This window comes from Rhododendron vialii, chromosome 9a, assembly GCF_030253575.1.
Source record: "Rhododendron vialii isolate Sample 1 chromosome 9a, ASM3025357v1".
Classification (NCBI taxonomy): Eukaryota; Viridiplantae; Streptophyta; class Magnoliopsida; order Ericales; family Ericaceae; genus Rhododendron; species Rhododendron vialii.
In genome coordinates, this window is record NC_080565.1 from 2,738,018 (window position 1) to 2,754,832 (window position 16,815).

General features: G+C 36.2%; 1 protein-coding gene across 1 annotated transcript; it reads right to left on the bottom strand.

The window, feature by feature from the left end:
• Window positions 1–9,777: 9,777 nt before the first annotated feature.
• On the bottom strand, window positions 9,778–14,976 carry LOC131301955 (probable protein phosphatase 2C 2). Its single transcript, XM_058328482.1, has 5 exons — window positions 14,300–14,976; window positions 12,848–13,021; window positions 12,558–12,728; window positions 11,380–11,559; window positions 9,778–10,799 (listed from the first exon to the last, which is right to left on the bottom strand). Exons 1-5 carry the CDS (start codon window positions 14,615–14,617, stop codon window positions 10,593–10,595), a joined length of 1,050 nt encoding a protein of 349 aa, XP_058184465.1. The 5' UTR covers window positions 14,618–14,976; the 3' UTR covers window positions 9,778–10,592.
• Window positions 14,977–16,815: the final 1,839 nt, after the last annotated feature.

The following is a 16,815-nucleotide window of genomic DNA, read 5'->3' on the forward strand; positions in this document are numbered from 1 at the left end:
AAGGAGATAGTCAAGTTAAGGAGTCCAAAATTGATATTCTTGTGCATAGCTATGAGCTCTTCAAAATGAAACCGGATGAATCTATATCTCAAATGTTTGCTAGATTTGCTAGTATTACTAACGGTTTAAAAGCTCTTGGAAAGATTTACAGTCAATCCGAAATGACAAGGAAGGTGCTCCGTTCCATGCCAACCAATTGGGACACTACCACCTCCATCATCCTACAATCCAAAGATTTCTCAACATACACGATGGACAAGCTCATGGGATCTCTCATGACGGAGGAAATGCATCACAACCTCAAGGGTGAAAAAGAGAAGAAAGTTAAGGATCTTGCCTTCAAAAGTACAACAAGCAAATCAAAAAGCAAGGAGGATTCAAGCAACGAAAGTGAGGATGATGAAATGGCGCTCATCACAAAAACGTTCAAGAAACTCCTCAAAAATAGAGCATCTCACAAAGGCAGAGGATTTTCAAGAAAAGATGGAGGCAAAGAAGAAAGTAGCAAAAAGGATCCAATCATTTGCTACGAGTGCAAGAAGCCCGGCCACATCAAAAGTGAATGTCCATATGCCAAAAAATATTCAAAGAAGGACAAAAGGAGAGCTATGATGGCCACATGGGACAATAGTGACGATAGTAGCTCCGATGAGGACGATGAGCAACAAGAGGTCGCTAACTTGTGTTTCATGGCCATCGAAGAAAACGAGGTATGCTTCAAAAGTTCTCTCAAGGAAGGAAGTTGGTACCTTGATAGTGGATGTTCAAGACACATGACCGGTGACAAGAGGGCTTTCAATTCTCTTTCGCCTAAAGATGGTGGACATGTCACATTTGGAGACAACAACAAAGGCAAAATCATAGGAATCGGTGATATAGGTAATTCTCCTATTATTGAAGATGTTTTACTTGTTAGTGGTTTAAAACACAATCTTCTTAGCATAAGTCAATTATGTGATAGAGGAAATCGTGTTATCTTTGAAAAATCCAAATGTATCATTGAAAATGTCAAAAGTAACAAGACACTCTTCGTTGGACAAAGACTTGAAAATGTATATGTTTTTAATCTCAATGATTTAAGTAATTGTGATATAAAATGTTTTTCCGCTTTGAGTGAAAATAGTTGGCTTTGGCATAGGCGCCTAGGACATGCAAGTATGGATGCTATTTCAAAACTCTCTAGAAAAAATTTGGTAAAAGGTCTTCCTAAAATCAAATTTGAAAAAGATAGACTTTGTGGTCCTTGCCAACAAGGAAAACAAACCAAGGTTTCTTTTAAGTCCAAAAATGTTGTTTCAACTACTAGACCTTTGCAATTACTTCATATGGATTTGTTTGGACCAACTCGCTCTCCAAGTCTTTGTGGAAACTATTATTGTCTTGTTGTTGTTGATGATTTCTCTAGATATACATGGGTGATGTTCCTAGCTCATAAGAATGAGGCTTATCCTAATTTCACTAAACTTTGTAGAAGAGTTCAAAATGAAAAAGGATTTGTTATTTCTAACATTCGTACGGATCATGGAAAAGAACTTGACAATTCTTTATATGAAAAGTTTTGTGATGAACATGGTATTGGTCATAACTTTTCCGTACCTCGTACTCCTCAACAAAATGGAGTAGTAGAGAGAAAAAATCGTACTCTGGAAGAAATGGCCCGCACTATGCTTTGTGAAAACTCTTTGCCAAAATATTTTTGGGCGGAAGCCGTTAATACCTCATGCTATATTTTGAATCGAGTTTTAATTAGGCCTATCCTCAAGAAAACTCCTTATGAGCTTTGGAATGGTAGAATACCCAACATTAATTACTTTCATGCCTTCGGTTGTAAATGTTATGTATTAAACAATGGAAAAGATAACTTGGGTAAATTTGATTCAAAATCGGATGAAGGCATCTTTATTGGTTACTCTCTTACTAGCAAAGCATATAGAATTTATAATAAGCGCACTAATCTTGTTGAAGAATCTATTCACGTTTCCTTTGATGAATCTAATCCTTGTGCTACTAAGGATGTTGTTAATAATGATGACTTAGAAATTACACATGAGATTCATGACTTGACAATTCAAGAAAAAGTTGATGGTGATACTCAAGTAGAAAGCTCTCAAATCAAAGAAGATGAAGTTATTAATCAACCTCAAGATGCCATGGGAGACAACCAAGATCTTTCCAAGGATTGGAGATTCGTGCAAAACCATCCAAAGGACTTGATTCTTGGAGAAGTTTCGAAAGGGGTAACCACTCGCTCGTCTCATAGAAATTTTTGTGAAAATCAAGCTTTTGTTTCTCAAATTGAGCCTAAAAACTTTCCGGAAGCTCAAGATGATGAAAATTGGATTTTGGCCATGCAAGATGAGTTAAATCAATTTGAAAGGAATAAAGTTTGGGCATTAGTACCTAAGCCTCTTGATCACACTATTATAGGTACTAAATGGGTTTTTCGTAACAAGCTAGATGAATCCGGAAATATTGTTAGGAATAAAGCTAGACTTGTTGCTCAAGGTTATAATCAAGAAGAAGGTATTGATTTTGAAGAAACTTTTGCACCGGTAGCTAGATTAGAGGCTATTCGCATATTACTTGCCTTTGCATCTTTCAAAAATTTCAAGCTTTATCAAATGGATGTGAAAAGTGCATTTTTGAATGGGTTCATAAATGAGGAAGTTTATGTCAAACAACCTCCCGGCTTTGAAGATCATGTATACCCCGATCATGTTTTTTAAACTCTCAAAAGCTTTATATGGTTTGAAGCAAGCACCACGTGCATGGTATGATAGACTTAGTTCATTCTTGCTTGACAATGGCTTTACTCGTGGAAAAATTGATACTACTCTTTTCATTAAAGCCAAAGGTAAAGATATGCTCATTATTCAAATATATGTTGATGATATTGTCTTTGGTGCCACTAATGATAATATGTGCAAAGAGTTTGCTAAGTGTATGCAAGGTGAATTTGAAATGAGTATGATGGGGGAGCTTAACTTCTTCCTCGGACTTCAAATCAAGCAAACTAATGAGGGGATCCTAATCAACCAAGCCAAGTATGCGAAAGAACTTATTAAGAAGTTTGGCATGGAAGGATCAAAGCCAACGAGCACACCAATGAGCACATCAACTAAGCTAGACAAAGATGAGAATGGTAAGGCCGTCAATGAAAAGATGTATCGAGGTATGATCGGCTCATTACTTTATCTCACGGCAAGTAGACCTGATATAATGTTTAGTGTCTGCATGTGTGCTAGATTTCAATCATGTCCTAAAGAATCGCATTTAAAAGCTATTAAACGTATTTTTAAATATGTTGCCGGTTCTCATGACTTAGGATTGTTTTATCCACGTGGAGTTGCATTTGATTTAATTGGTTATTCGGATGCGGATTTTGGAGGTTTCAAAGTTGATCGTAAAAGTACAAGTGGGACTTGCCAATTTCTAGGGCACTCTCTAGTGTCTTGGCATAGCAAGAAACAAAATTCCGTAGCTCTATCTACCGCCGAGGCGGAATATGTAGCGGCCGGAAGTTGTTGTGCCCAAATATTGTGGATCAAATAACAAATGGAGGATTTCAATTTGCAATATGATCATATTCCTATTAAATGTGATAATACTAGTGCAATTAGCTTAACCAAGAATCCGATTCAACATTCTCGAACAAAACATATTGAGATTAGACATCATTTTATAAGAGATCATGTTCAAAAAGGGGATATTGAACTTAACTTTATTAGTACCGACAAGCAATTGGCGGACATTTTCACAAAACCCCTTGGTGAAGAACAATTTTGTTTCATTCGACGAGAACTCGGCATGTCTAATCATTTATGAAAAAGTTGTGTTCTTGATGTCAAAAGTTTTTTTTTTTGGATTCAATGTTGAGTTGATTGAATTCGTAAATATCATACTTGATGGAGAGTACAAATGATCTTGATATAGAAATCACCCTCCAAACATTTTATCATATGATTCATTTTCCTGTGTTTGGTATGCAGAAAAACAGTTTTATGGTCTTTAATGCTACTCCTCTTAAACGTTTTCTGGACTTAACCTGCATTTGTCAGTGTAGAGACCCGTATTTTATTTCCATAATTCTTTATGTTTTATTAAGGCATGAGTTGTGATATAAAATGGAGAATGAGTTCGGATGTCGAATGTGCTAGAATTTAGAAGTTCGGGATGCAAGTGTAATATGCATGGGTGTATAAGTGAAGGTGTGTGTAGGGGATAATTCTCCCCCACATATATTTCTTTTCTTTTCCGGGCAGACACACACACGTTTCTCTCTCTCTACTCCCTCGACCGACTCTCTCTCTTTCTCACCTCTCCTCCAAACTTCTCTCTTCGATTTCATCGCCTTAGAATGAGATTTCGGAAAAATCCCAAGTACTAAAGTTGTTCTACGCGACGAGATCTTCCTATTGATCGAAGAAGAATCATGATCGGAGCACTTTGAGGTTTCCTCCATGTTCGGGCTTGCTTCTAACCCTCGAGGTAGGGATCTCCTACCTTCTTTACATGTTTAAGTGTTGGTTAGATGTACAAGAATCAAGTTTGATCATTTATTTTGAGTCTTGAACAAATCTGTTATATGCTGATAATTTCGTGGGTTTTGGAAATCTGTCTTTTGGGAGCCCTCTGCTAGAAATCACTGGCATTTGTCATGATTAAGACCTCAAGGGGCGGGTCAGGGTCGTGACAGTCAGTCGGATGTCCAAGCGGATGTCCAACCGGACAACCGTGAGGTTGAGACTTATTCAAGCTTTTGCGTTGCTAACTCTGATTTATTAAGTCTGTTACACTTAGTTTGTATGAACTTCATGGCTTAGTGCTTAAATTGTCTCTTATATACTTCGCCGATATGAATTTCTTGTCTCTAAGCTTGCAGGGATAATCATTCTCGGTAATACCCCTCGCATTCTTTAAAAAGCTCTCTTTTAGGGGGAGCATGTATTAAGGGGACACAACAATAAACACCCGAACACAATTTTCTTCCCCTATTCTTGTTCTTTTCGGCGCCACCCCTATCCTATCTCTATTCGGCGCCACCCCTATCTCTATCTCTTTCGGCGCCGCATCTCTACCGCATCCCCTATCCTATCTCTATCTCTTCATCTATCTCTCTTTCGGCGCAGCATTTCAAACAATTCGGCGCAGCATTTCAAACAATTCGGCGCAGCATTCCAAACACTTCTCTCATACTCTATAAATTCAACAACACTCTCTCTATCTCTTCATCTATCTATCTTTCCTTCTCTCTCGGCCTAAATCTCTCATCAAGCAATGGCAAACATACCGCAAGGGTTACCGTTTGAGTTTTACGAAAGAGATGCCGAACGAGCAGAGTTCAGGTTGTTTATCCAAACCATTTGGATGCAACTCTTTATCTTCATTCTGCTGTGTGCGTTACTTACCATGAGAATACCACCATGGTTCGGATGGAATGTAAATGTGGATACTCTGGGGTATTGGATTGGCATTATAGCTGCCGTTGTAGCAGCCATTATTCGAGAATACGAAAATCAAGGACGCCAAGCTCTCAATGAACGAAGATAGAGTGCTACAGGGCAAGAGCGGCATGGTGCTGGAACCATGGCCCTATTGTTTTTCTCTTTTTAGTTTTTTTTATGATGTCACAGGGGGAGAAAAAGCCAAGTTTTAATTGATCTATCTTGCCATTTTGGGCAAATTTAAAAAATTGCTTGCTATGATCTGATGATTATTGCTATTACTCGTTGATCGTAGATAACTGCTTTGGTGCATGTATTAAGGGGGAGATTGGCATAACTCCTACTTGAATAAAAACTATCATTTTGTGTCATCATCAAAAAGGGGGAGATTGTTGAAAAATGTATGCATTATAATTTGTGAAAATTTATATGCATCTCTATTAATTATTTTGATGATTAATTCAATGATATTTTTATTCGGCAAATACAAAATTATCGAAAAGTCGATTCCCGAATTAAATATTTTCGTGACCTTGAAATATAGCATAAAGTCTCTTGGATTCATGATTTATATTTACAAAGACTTTATTGAGCTCAATACATGCTTTAACGGTTTATTTAGATGAAATTGTGAGCCACAGGTTGACGAACCGGCTGACAAGCCGGCTGTCTGAACAGAAAGCTGTGACAACCGGACGACCACCCGGATGACCACTCTATCAAACGGCTAGTTTCCAACGGCTAGTTCCAACGGCTAGTTTCCAACGGCTAGTTTCAAACGGCTAGTTTCCAACGACTAGTTTCCAACGGCTAGTTTCAAACGGCTAGTTTCCAACGGCTAGTTTCCAACGGCTAGTTTTCAACGGCTAGGAAGCATATGGATGGCTATATAAGGCATCAAGAACTCATTAATGAGTACATACACAAGCTACAACATTCCATATTATTGCAAGAGCAAATTCTCAAAAGATCAAAGCCAAAAATTCTCATTGTTCTTCCACTTTCATATTATTCTTGAGAGAAAATTTGTACAAGTCGTGAGCGATAATTTTCATACCTTCTTCACATACTTGTATTTCCTAAGTGAGTGTTTGAGTCAAACACTTGAAAGCTTAGAAGACCAAATTCGGGTTGGAATTTGGGTGTTATTGTTTTTGAGAAGTTTTCGGAGAAAATTCTTGCGGTTGTGCTAGCTCCTCGGGAAAGCTAGAGGCATTCGGTTCTTGTAAGCACCCGCAAGACTTACAAGTTGTAATCTTTTAAAGATTAGTCTAACCTTCAAGTAATTGCTTGAGGAGAAGTGGAGTAGGGCCGGACCGTGGACAAATCCGGACCGAACCACTATAAACGGGTTCTATCTCTCTATCTCTCTATTTTGATTGCATACTTATTGTTTGCATATATTGTTAGAGATAAATTTTTATTGGTAATTATTACTAGCAATCCTATTCACCCCCCTCTAGGTTGCATAATTTGGGTAACACCTACCACTAACTATAACCGTTTTATGAGACCTATTTCCTCTTGAACAAAAGAAGCGAATTTTTCCATTACGCATTATACATTAGCGTCACAACATCTCTCAACACTGGGCCTCATTGGTTACCTATTTCAACAAAGGGCCCCATTAGTTACCCTTGCCATAGTCATAGCTCAAATCACAATCCACAACCTCACACCTCAACACTTTATTAATTTTCATTTACTTAGCATCGTCTATACGAATCTCTACTCGTAACCATCCCGTGATCCTAAGTCCATTCTAACACGTAAAATGAGGTAATTCCAACAACTTCTCAAACAGTAACATTGTACATTACAAGAAAAATTGCATTGGGTGACAAATGAAAATCGTCGCAAATTGTATGTTTTTCGTCACAAATAATATAGGTGACGAAAAAAAATTTGTCGAGGATTCCTACCTGATGACGAAATCTATTTTTCGTCACTTATAGTGCCTTTTGGTGACGAAAAATGACTTGGTGTCGAAATTTTCTTCGTCGCCTATTGTGCTTTTTTGATGACAAAAAATTTCGTCACAAATTATTCCCCTTGGCTCGTCAAAGGTGACCCATTGGTGACGAAATTTTTCGTCACGAAAGACATTCTTATATGTGAAAAAAATCTCACTTTTTTGCTCCTGCGGGATTTCAAACCCAAATCTCCTACGTTTTGCACGCATGCTTTAACCAACTACACCACACAAACTTTTCAGCATATGTTTGAAATATCTAATATATAACACATATATTGAACATTAAAATGTATTTTAAACTATTAAACATTAAAATTAGCAATTTTAATAAACATGAAAGTCGTAACTCTTTATGTTATTGTTCAAACCCAATTTAGATTATCTCAATCGGAGTTCTGAGCAAAGAGTTATGCCCGAAATATACTTGGTGACAAAGCGTAATTCATAAATTTCATCACCAAAGGATAAATTTTTCGTCACTAAAAACGTAAAAAGAAGACGAAAATATTTTTCGTCACCAAATTGGTTCATTTGGCGACAAAATATTTTTTCCGTCACCGAATAGTTATCTTTGGTGACAAAAAATAATTTCGTCTCCTTTTTTACTCTTTTGGTGACGAAAATTTTATTTCGTCGCCAAATAGGAGCCTTTGGTGACAAAAATACCTTTTTCGTCACTAAATAGTTATAATTGGTGACAAAATAATTTCGTCACGGAAGTTATTAAAACAGTGACGAATTTATTTTTTTGTCGCCAAATATACTCATTTAGCGAAGAAATTAAATTTTGTCGCCATTTTTTCGTCACTAAACATACTTTTTCTTGTAGTGGTAGCATGATATATCTCAGAAAGGCAGTATAAATAACAATTAAAAAATTTGTGAGTAGAAAAAAAAAACACATAGTATTTTATGGTCAGGCCGATGCTCTTAGATTTTTATGTTTATAACAAGGAAATTTTAGCAAATAAGTAAGTTAATAAATTTTTTTTTTCAAACTTATACATCATGTTACTATTTTTCTTATTGACAAACATTTACTTTCTAGTAAATTAAACATGATCTACATCTACAATGTATTTACTGAAGTCAATGAATTACACAATAAGTATTATTATAAAGGGCCTTTGTTAACAATACATTAATAATACCAAAAAAAAATTTATTCTTTTCTAAGCCTAATACTTTTAGTTACTAAATACTTTAGAGGTTAACAAAAATTACAGATTCCAAAGGAATAGTCATAGGTGCATTCTAAAAGCTTAAAATTTTAGCACATGAGGTAAAATAAATAATTTCACATAGTTTAGGATCTAATTTTAGTACAAACCAAAACACAGGGGTTAAACTGCAAATTCTGATGGATGAGTTCATGATGACATCACTCATCTTCAACCTGGAGTGGAGTACTGTACGCACAGGTATACATATATATAACATATATATATATGGTTTAACCCGGAACTTTGACCGGGTCGTGTGATCAATCCCGACATCGAAAATGGCCTTATTATACCTTTCCGGAATCGTCTCGACAAGAGGAACAAGATGAACGGATCAGATTTTCCATATGAATAGTTTCACGAAAATGCAGATCTGAACCGAAAACGAAAATTTCGATTTTCTCAACTTACAATGCACGGGTTGTGTCTTTTCAATTCCTATCATTACAACTAATATAATAGCACATTTATATACTTAGAAGGAAGTAGATGAGCGATTATTCTACCTCGAATCCGGCCGAAAAAGCGATTAATGGGTTCGGTCGATTTTTAGCGATTGGAGAAGACAACGGAATCGGAGAACTCCGGGACTGCCATGGAACGAATGGAAGGTGGGCTGTGGATGCTTGGTGATGTAATGGTTGATTGAAACCCGAATTTGATGTAGGAACCCGTTTTTCTCTCAGTAAAATTTTACAGATGAAAAAAACCAAACTCTCATCTCTCTGTTTCTTTTTTTTTTTTCTTCTCTGGACTGAGTATCAAAAATAGGAGTGGAGTGAATGTGGGTTTAATTTTCAGATTATAAGGGCATGTATAATGAGAGGGAATGAGATAGTGGGGAGGTGGGGTGTTGTAGTGGTTTGAGGGCATAGAGGGAGAAGTGGGGAAGTGGAAGAGAGATAATCGGAGGGAGAGAGTGTCAGCAGAAAAGGGAGGCGAGGAGGACATGTCCCCCATGTTTTCTGTACTTGGACATGTATACATGATACACGTACATACATATGTAATTAAAATAAAATAAAAATCAAACTAACAAAAAAACTATTTACTAACTGTTATATTAAACTAATTAACATTATTTGAATGACAATAAAATAAATTAAGGAGAAAATTAGGGTCGTTACAACTATTGACAGAAAATTAAAAAAACGAATGAAATTCAATAATGGAAACAGCTTACAACTTATTGGCTACTTTCACTTTATTAAGAAGAGAATGAATCAAATGAAGAAATTAAATAGATTCCCTATATATGTGTTCAATGTCAATGCATGAATTAGACCGTCTTCGTGTTTTGAAGCTGGAGATGTGTGGCCATTCTATGATCATTGGCTTTCTTGGCCTTCAATCTACTCGATCTAATGCTATTTTCCTATATACCGCTGTGGTTGCTTTGATGGAGCCATCCTTCAACGAGTCTTCGGGCGAAAATCCGGCTACAATCTGACAAGCTTTGACGACAATTCTAAATTGCAGAAAGCAATGAGGGTTGCAGATCTAATCATCTTGACGGTCTCCACTTCGACTACTAGACTATTGATATATTTTTTTCTTGTTTTTCAAATTAATATAAGTTTTTCTTTACCAAAAAAAAAAAAAGAAATTATAAGTTTTTCTTTACCAAAAAAAAAAAGAAATTATAAGTTTTTCTTTACCAAAAAAAAAATATATAACTTTTTCTTCTTGGTTCATAGGATTTAAAAAAAAAAAAAAAAAAACTAGTAAGGCTATGTTTGGGGATGTCCTTAAAAGCCAATTTTTTTGGTTTTTTCTTTGGAATCTTTCATCTGTACTTAGTAAAAGAGAATAAACTTTTATAGTTAGTGTAGATCAGAGGAAGTAAGAAAAATGAATTAAATTTTTCACCAAAAACTCGTTATCTAATGTTAATAAAGATTTTTAAAAAAACAGAAGATCGGCTTTATGGGACATCGACCCAACCACGGCTTAGGAAGTCGATTTCATGTATGGAGGTGATGATGGATCAATCTTATGTGATTTCTTGATGCTACCCAAAAATTGTTGAACAGTGATCACCATTACGGTTATATCGTCGATATTGCCTCTCTTACAAGAAATATCCACAAGTTTTTTGCATGATTCAAGTGGATCCTTCTCCCTTAGTACCACATCAACTGCCTCTTGTCCATTCACCTGTTTCAGAACAAACTATCAACTAATACAGAGTTTTGACTTAAATAATTGTCGTTAAATACTGGGAGTACCATTCTTATTTTTTAGTGAATTTTGTTAGTAACGGGTTAAAGTTCAGGTTAGGCATTAATTACAGGCATCCATGAGAGGTATCATAAAGTATAAAAACATGGACTAAAGATGATAAAAACATTAGAAAAGAGAATTAAAAAGGCAGTAAATTATTTTGGTACGAAAATAACGGGTTATGTTGAGCTTTTCTTTGATTTTTTTCCCAAAAAACATGAATCACCAATTGCAATAGGAAGCATCCAAATTTTTTTTTATCGGCAAAAAAAGATTTCATTAATCTTTGAAAAGGTATACAAAGGTTAAATAGATCTTTGGCAATCCGGCAAATAACCACCCGAGAACCAAACCAAAAAAGACGGCAAATAGCCACCCGAGAACCAAACCAAACTTCTTGAAATTTTTGTGGCCGTAGTTTGATAGACTAATTGTATACCCACAATTCTAGTACTACAAATTAATTTCTGGAAAGCTTTTGATCTGAACTTTGAAACACCAATTGCAAACCTACCTTATCCCATAGGCCATCAGAAGCCATTATCAAGAAGTCCAAGTCTGCAGTTAAAGGAAACTTGCAAATTTCTGGCTCGGAAATGATCCATTCTTTCGAATGCAAGTCCCCAACGGCTCTAGATACCGCAAGTGATCCGTTAACTCTCCAGACTCCATTTCGGCAATCCACATAACCACCCTACAATTTCACACCGCCTAAAGTTAGCGAGGATCCCGTATCATTGCGTTTTCAAAGGAAAATGATAATACCAAAATTGTTTTTATTAATACCAAAATTTTAGTGCATCAAAGATTATATCCTGCACATGGTACAAGCTTTTTCTCCGTTGACACTAACAAAAACAGTTTTGGGCCGTCGAATTGATTTGTATTCAAAGAACATATATTGATGTGTATTTTACATTTGTATACATCTTACATGATTACATCTAGCCAAAATTATGAACGCAACCCCAAGGGATTGGCTGAGTAGGAGAATGACATTAAATGAGGGATAAAGCAGTCGAATTCAAGGTTAAACTCCCATGGCCGGTAAAAGCCCCTTGGGCCGTTGGAGGTCTTCCTTGTCATTATTTCAAGTGCTTTGAATTACTTGAGATACGCATAAGCATGAATGAATTTAAAATGGAACCAGGGGGTCACATGCCCCTAAAGTTCCGACTCTTACGTTTAGACCCCAAAAGATTTCTAATGTCTTTCATTGATTTTCCTCAGTTAAAAAATTACATTTGCAAATTATCGATTATACTAACCAATCCTACAAACTTCAAGAGTAAAAGCGACCCCGGAATCACTTTTCTCACAGATTTATATTTAAAAACACCTCATTTCTCTTTTGGTATATTCTTTAAATTAAACTTGTTCACTTAATATCTTGATGGTCTAATTAGTATGGAGCTTTTCATTTAAAGAACAAATCATCTTTAAATTTTTGAAACATGGCCAAACCAACATTGCTCTGGTTGTGGAAAATACTTGCAAGTTTTTTTTTTTTTTTTTAAACGGATGATATTATAAAAACTCAAACATAATAAGTGCATCCTAATGAGTGCATCCTCTAGATTGAATTTCTTGGTCCCTCACTATGCGAAAGCGCTCACCGGCAAAAACATACAATATACCGATCGGGAAATTGGACAAGAAACTATGAATGGAACATGGTATAGAATTTCTTACTGATCTTTCTATTCGGGAACGTTCATCTTCTCTATCGGGGCGATGATCCCTTGTCAGAACATTCGCTACCCCTTTCTGACTCAAAACTACTCTACAATCACCCACATTCGCTACGAGCAGATGGCCGTGCATAAAGAGCACACTTGCGCAACAAGCTCCACTATCTACGTTCTGCATATGTGTGGAGAAAAAAAGAGAGTTAGAAAATGAATTTGGAAAATCATTTGCAGTGTGTAATAGGAGTATTAATTGTGCTTTGTAAAATTCAACCTGATAGTTTAGTTAATTACCTGACTAAGGAATTCTTTATCTGTGGTCAAGTAGGCATCACGTATTGCTGCCTGGAGCTGATCTTCTTCCTTTCCCACAGTTTCAAGGCCCTTCATAATGTTCTTTCCTAAATTTTCAGCAATATAATCTGCTGCAGCTCGTCCTCCATGTCCGTCAATCACAACGAAAAACGCCTTGAAATTTTACCATCAACAGATTAACATTTAACCGGAAATATGAATCTCTAAAGAAAATGCTACAACACACACGGCTCTTAGGTTTGTATGGTACATACCTCTTTAAATTTATAACACCAACAATATTGAATTCATAGCTTATATTCGTGGAATTTGCATATAAATTTACAACATCATCTTTGTATGTTTTGCATGATTAATTTCCTGCTGGTACAAAGTTTTATGCAAATGGTATGCTTTTCCTTGAAAGAGTTTTTATAAAATCTTGACCGTCCAAATACATCTGGATGGTCAGAATTACGCACACAACCAACACAAGAGTTGTGCAAGTAGCATTTTTGTTTTACAAATGTTAGAAAATTTTGCTTAAAAGTTCTTAATTCAATTCAAGAGAGTCCTACCGTACAAGTTTAGCTTAGAACTTCCCAAGCATGGGTTTTAGATAAGACTTTTGATAGGTTGAGATCAATACAAGATTGTGTTCTTAATTAGCTTCTAGCTAGGCACGTTTGTATGAGAAAAATACAAAGTCCCCAAAAGTTACCTAGTTTTTCAAAAACCTTTATTTATATAGCCGAGACCTATGGTGGTTGGTCATAAATCCACAAAAGTGTCCGGCTCCAATCGTCAAATTCCATATCATGTTAATCCAGGATTTCATTCAAATTTTTCAAAAAGTTCTGCTTCCATGTCGAAATTGAGTATCGTATTAATCTAGGATTTTATTATTTTATTCTGACACATCACCTCATTTGATGAGAATATTTTGTTCATCTTTTCATCAAAAAATTGAATATAAGCTGTCAAAAAAAAAAAGGGGGGGGGGGGGGGGAAATATTAACTCGATCATCAGTCATTGTTTTAATGACTTCTTTTTTCCAATTCTATGAACAAATTCAATGCAATATGTGAGAAAATGCATGTGCATGATTAAATTGATGGGTTACATATATGCAGATGGTCAAATTGTTACCATATTCTTTTTTGTTTTTTCGGTACTTCGAAAATTCATTCAACTAAAACAGAAAGATAGTCTGCATCAAAAGTGCAAATTCAGAGTTTGGTCTAAACACATCATACCTAAAATAAAACCTAGTCTAGGCTCTGCCTAATATTTAGGCAATCCCTAATCAGAAACTCCCTCATGGAGAAGGAAGCGTTAGCCATAACCATAAGAGGTTCTTGTTCCACTCCGAGATTGTTACCACATTCAATGGACAATAAAACTAAACAAATTTACAAAATTGAAAAGAAGGGGTAAGAAGAAACCCTAACCTGTTTAGGGTCTCCAAGAATGTCAAGCATAACTCCATACCCATCTTCCATGATCTCCCTTCTTCCCTTTCTGCTTGCCAAATAAAAATCTCTCCCTTCTACCTCAAACTCAGGATTCATGTTCCTTTCTGTCTTCTTCTGCTTCTTCATCTCAGCGATATCCAAACACGAAAGGCCGCACTCGGGCACGATGAGCCTCTCCGGCCTCCTCCTCAACCTGGTCATGGGTCGAACCTCAACGCTAAGCGACAGCGAATTTGACTTTCCAACCGTCGGAATGGGCGGAGGTGGAGGGGAGGTTGGAGACATGATGGCCATGGAGATGTTCTTTCTAAAGGGGTTTGAAGAAAGGGAATTAAGAAGAAGAGAGATTTTATAGTACTCCAAGACAAAACCTTGTATGTCTGTCCTACCTATAAATGGGAGATCCTAAACAGTTTCTTTGAAGAAATGGGTTGTCTTTACTGTATTCTGCATGCAAGAAAACTTGGAATTTTATGAAGAAAAGTACCATTCTAAATTTGCGTCGGCGTAATGTTGCCGATTTGGGCATATTAGGTGTTATAACCTGGCAAACTTTGACTTCCACATGCCTTTTTGAATTGGAGATGCTCATTTAAATAGGTGGGAGGAGGAGAAAATGGTATAGTCTTGTTAGATGGGAAGATAAGGGGGGATAAGGACAAGGGAGGGAGGCGGAGAAGGAAGAAAGGTGTTTATTTGTGGGAGGAGGGAGAGAGCTTATCTCCGTCTAAGGTTGTTAGCTAACAACCCACCTTAGGATTAGCTTATTCCGGTGGAGAAAAAGACCAAATTATCCCTCGAATCATTCTGTATTCTCGATAGAATGATTACATGAGCGCAACCAAGTAATTTATTACATTAATCCACTCTTATATATCCACCCATATCAATTACTTCCTAGCCTAATTAAGTATTAGGTAATCTCTCCTCCTTAAATAATTCTCCCTTATAACATATCAACATCTTATCCACTCGTAACCTTATACGTCCGACAAACGGACCGTTGGGTTACGAAAATATTATGATTTGCAACAAGTCAAATGGTGAAAACTTCACGTTTTTGTTGTAATTAAGAATGCGTGCATGAAATATCTTGGAATACGTAAGGTACAAGGACTTGGTCTTCCCACAGACGCGTTCAAAACATTAATGTCAGGATTGCGACTAAAGAAAAATTGTGGGATTGTTTTGGGGAATCACACCTGGTGCCCAACAGAATTCTGCGCAACACAGTTTTATGGGTTGACCCAACAGAACCCGGCCCGAAGAAATGTTCGGTAAAAAATGGTGTCCAGACACGAGTACCCTACAAAAATATGTTGGAAAGAATTGTGTTAGAGCACAACGTGATTGACCGTACTCTAATACCATTAATGGAATAATCAATTGTGGCTAAGGTCCATTCACCCTGAATCCTTCAACTTCAATTTCCTAGTTTCCATTTATGAGAAAAACTTTTTTCCGGAGCCTTCGTGAACTAAGTTTTATGAAGCTCAATATCGCGCATCCAAAAGTGTTTGAGAGGATTCGGATTGAAAATCTGACGCAGCGGAATTCACGAAGAGACTAGTTAGCGTACTAGTCCAAACGAGATAAACAACTCGTCGCAACGAGCAATTCTTGCGCACAAGAAAGAAGGAGAAAATCTCTGAATATTATTGATAAAAGTTATAAAAGTTTAATAATTGAATAGGTTACAGCCCTTTTTATAAGACTCTAACCCTAGAAATCCTACTGTAAAAGAAATAATAAATCATGCCAAAACAAGCGGCATTAAATAAAAGATATTTCCTAATTAATTAAAATAAAATCCTAATTCTTATAGACCAAGAATCCTAATAAAGGTAAAAATCAAAATTAAACCGAATACGGAAAGTTAATAATTCTAACTTAAACGGAAATATTCCTAACCAAAATCTTATTCTAAAACAAAGAAAATAAAATACAAAAACTCTCCATTTTTGTCCTACATCAGTCTCCTTTTCTTCAAAAGAACTCGACCTCGAGTTCTCATTAGAAACTTGCCACCTTCCATTCCAAAGAAATAGATATTTGGAATACTTCAACCTCTTGTTCGTCTTCCAAAAATCATTTAAAGAAAAGTATTTATGCAATGATCTTTTCTCTTCGTACTTCAACTTGTTAACAAGATGTATTAGACGAATGTTCGGAACCCAATCAAATTGTTGCACACCAAGAAAATCGACAAAATTAGCATCATTAATTCTGCTTTGCCCGCAATCATGTTTTGAATCCTTTCCATGAATGTATTCTTCGACATGATCGTTGGCTGAATCTTTTGAATCTACTTTTTCGGACACCAATTTACTTTCGTCAATGTCGCTAACCAAAATCTCCTCATTGACACTAATATTAGTATCAATCACCTCCAATGGACAATTATTTTGGTCATCAACAACTTGATCACCAACATCGATACCTTTTTTTTTATTATCAACTTCAATTATAGTTTTCTCTTTTTCGCTAATACC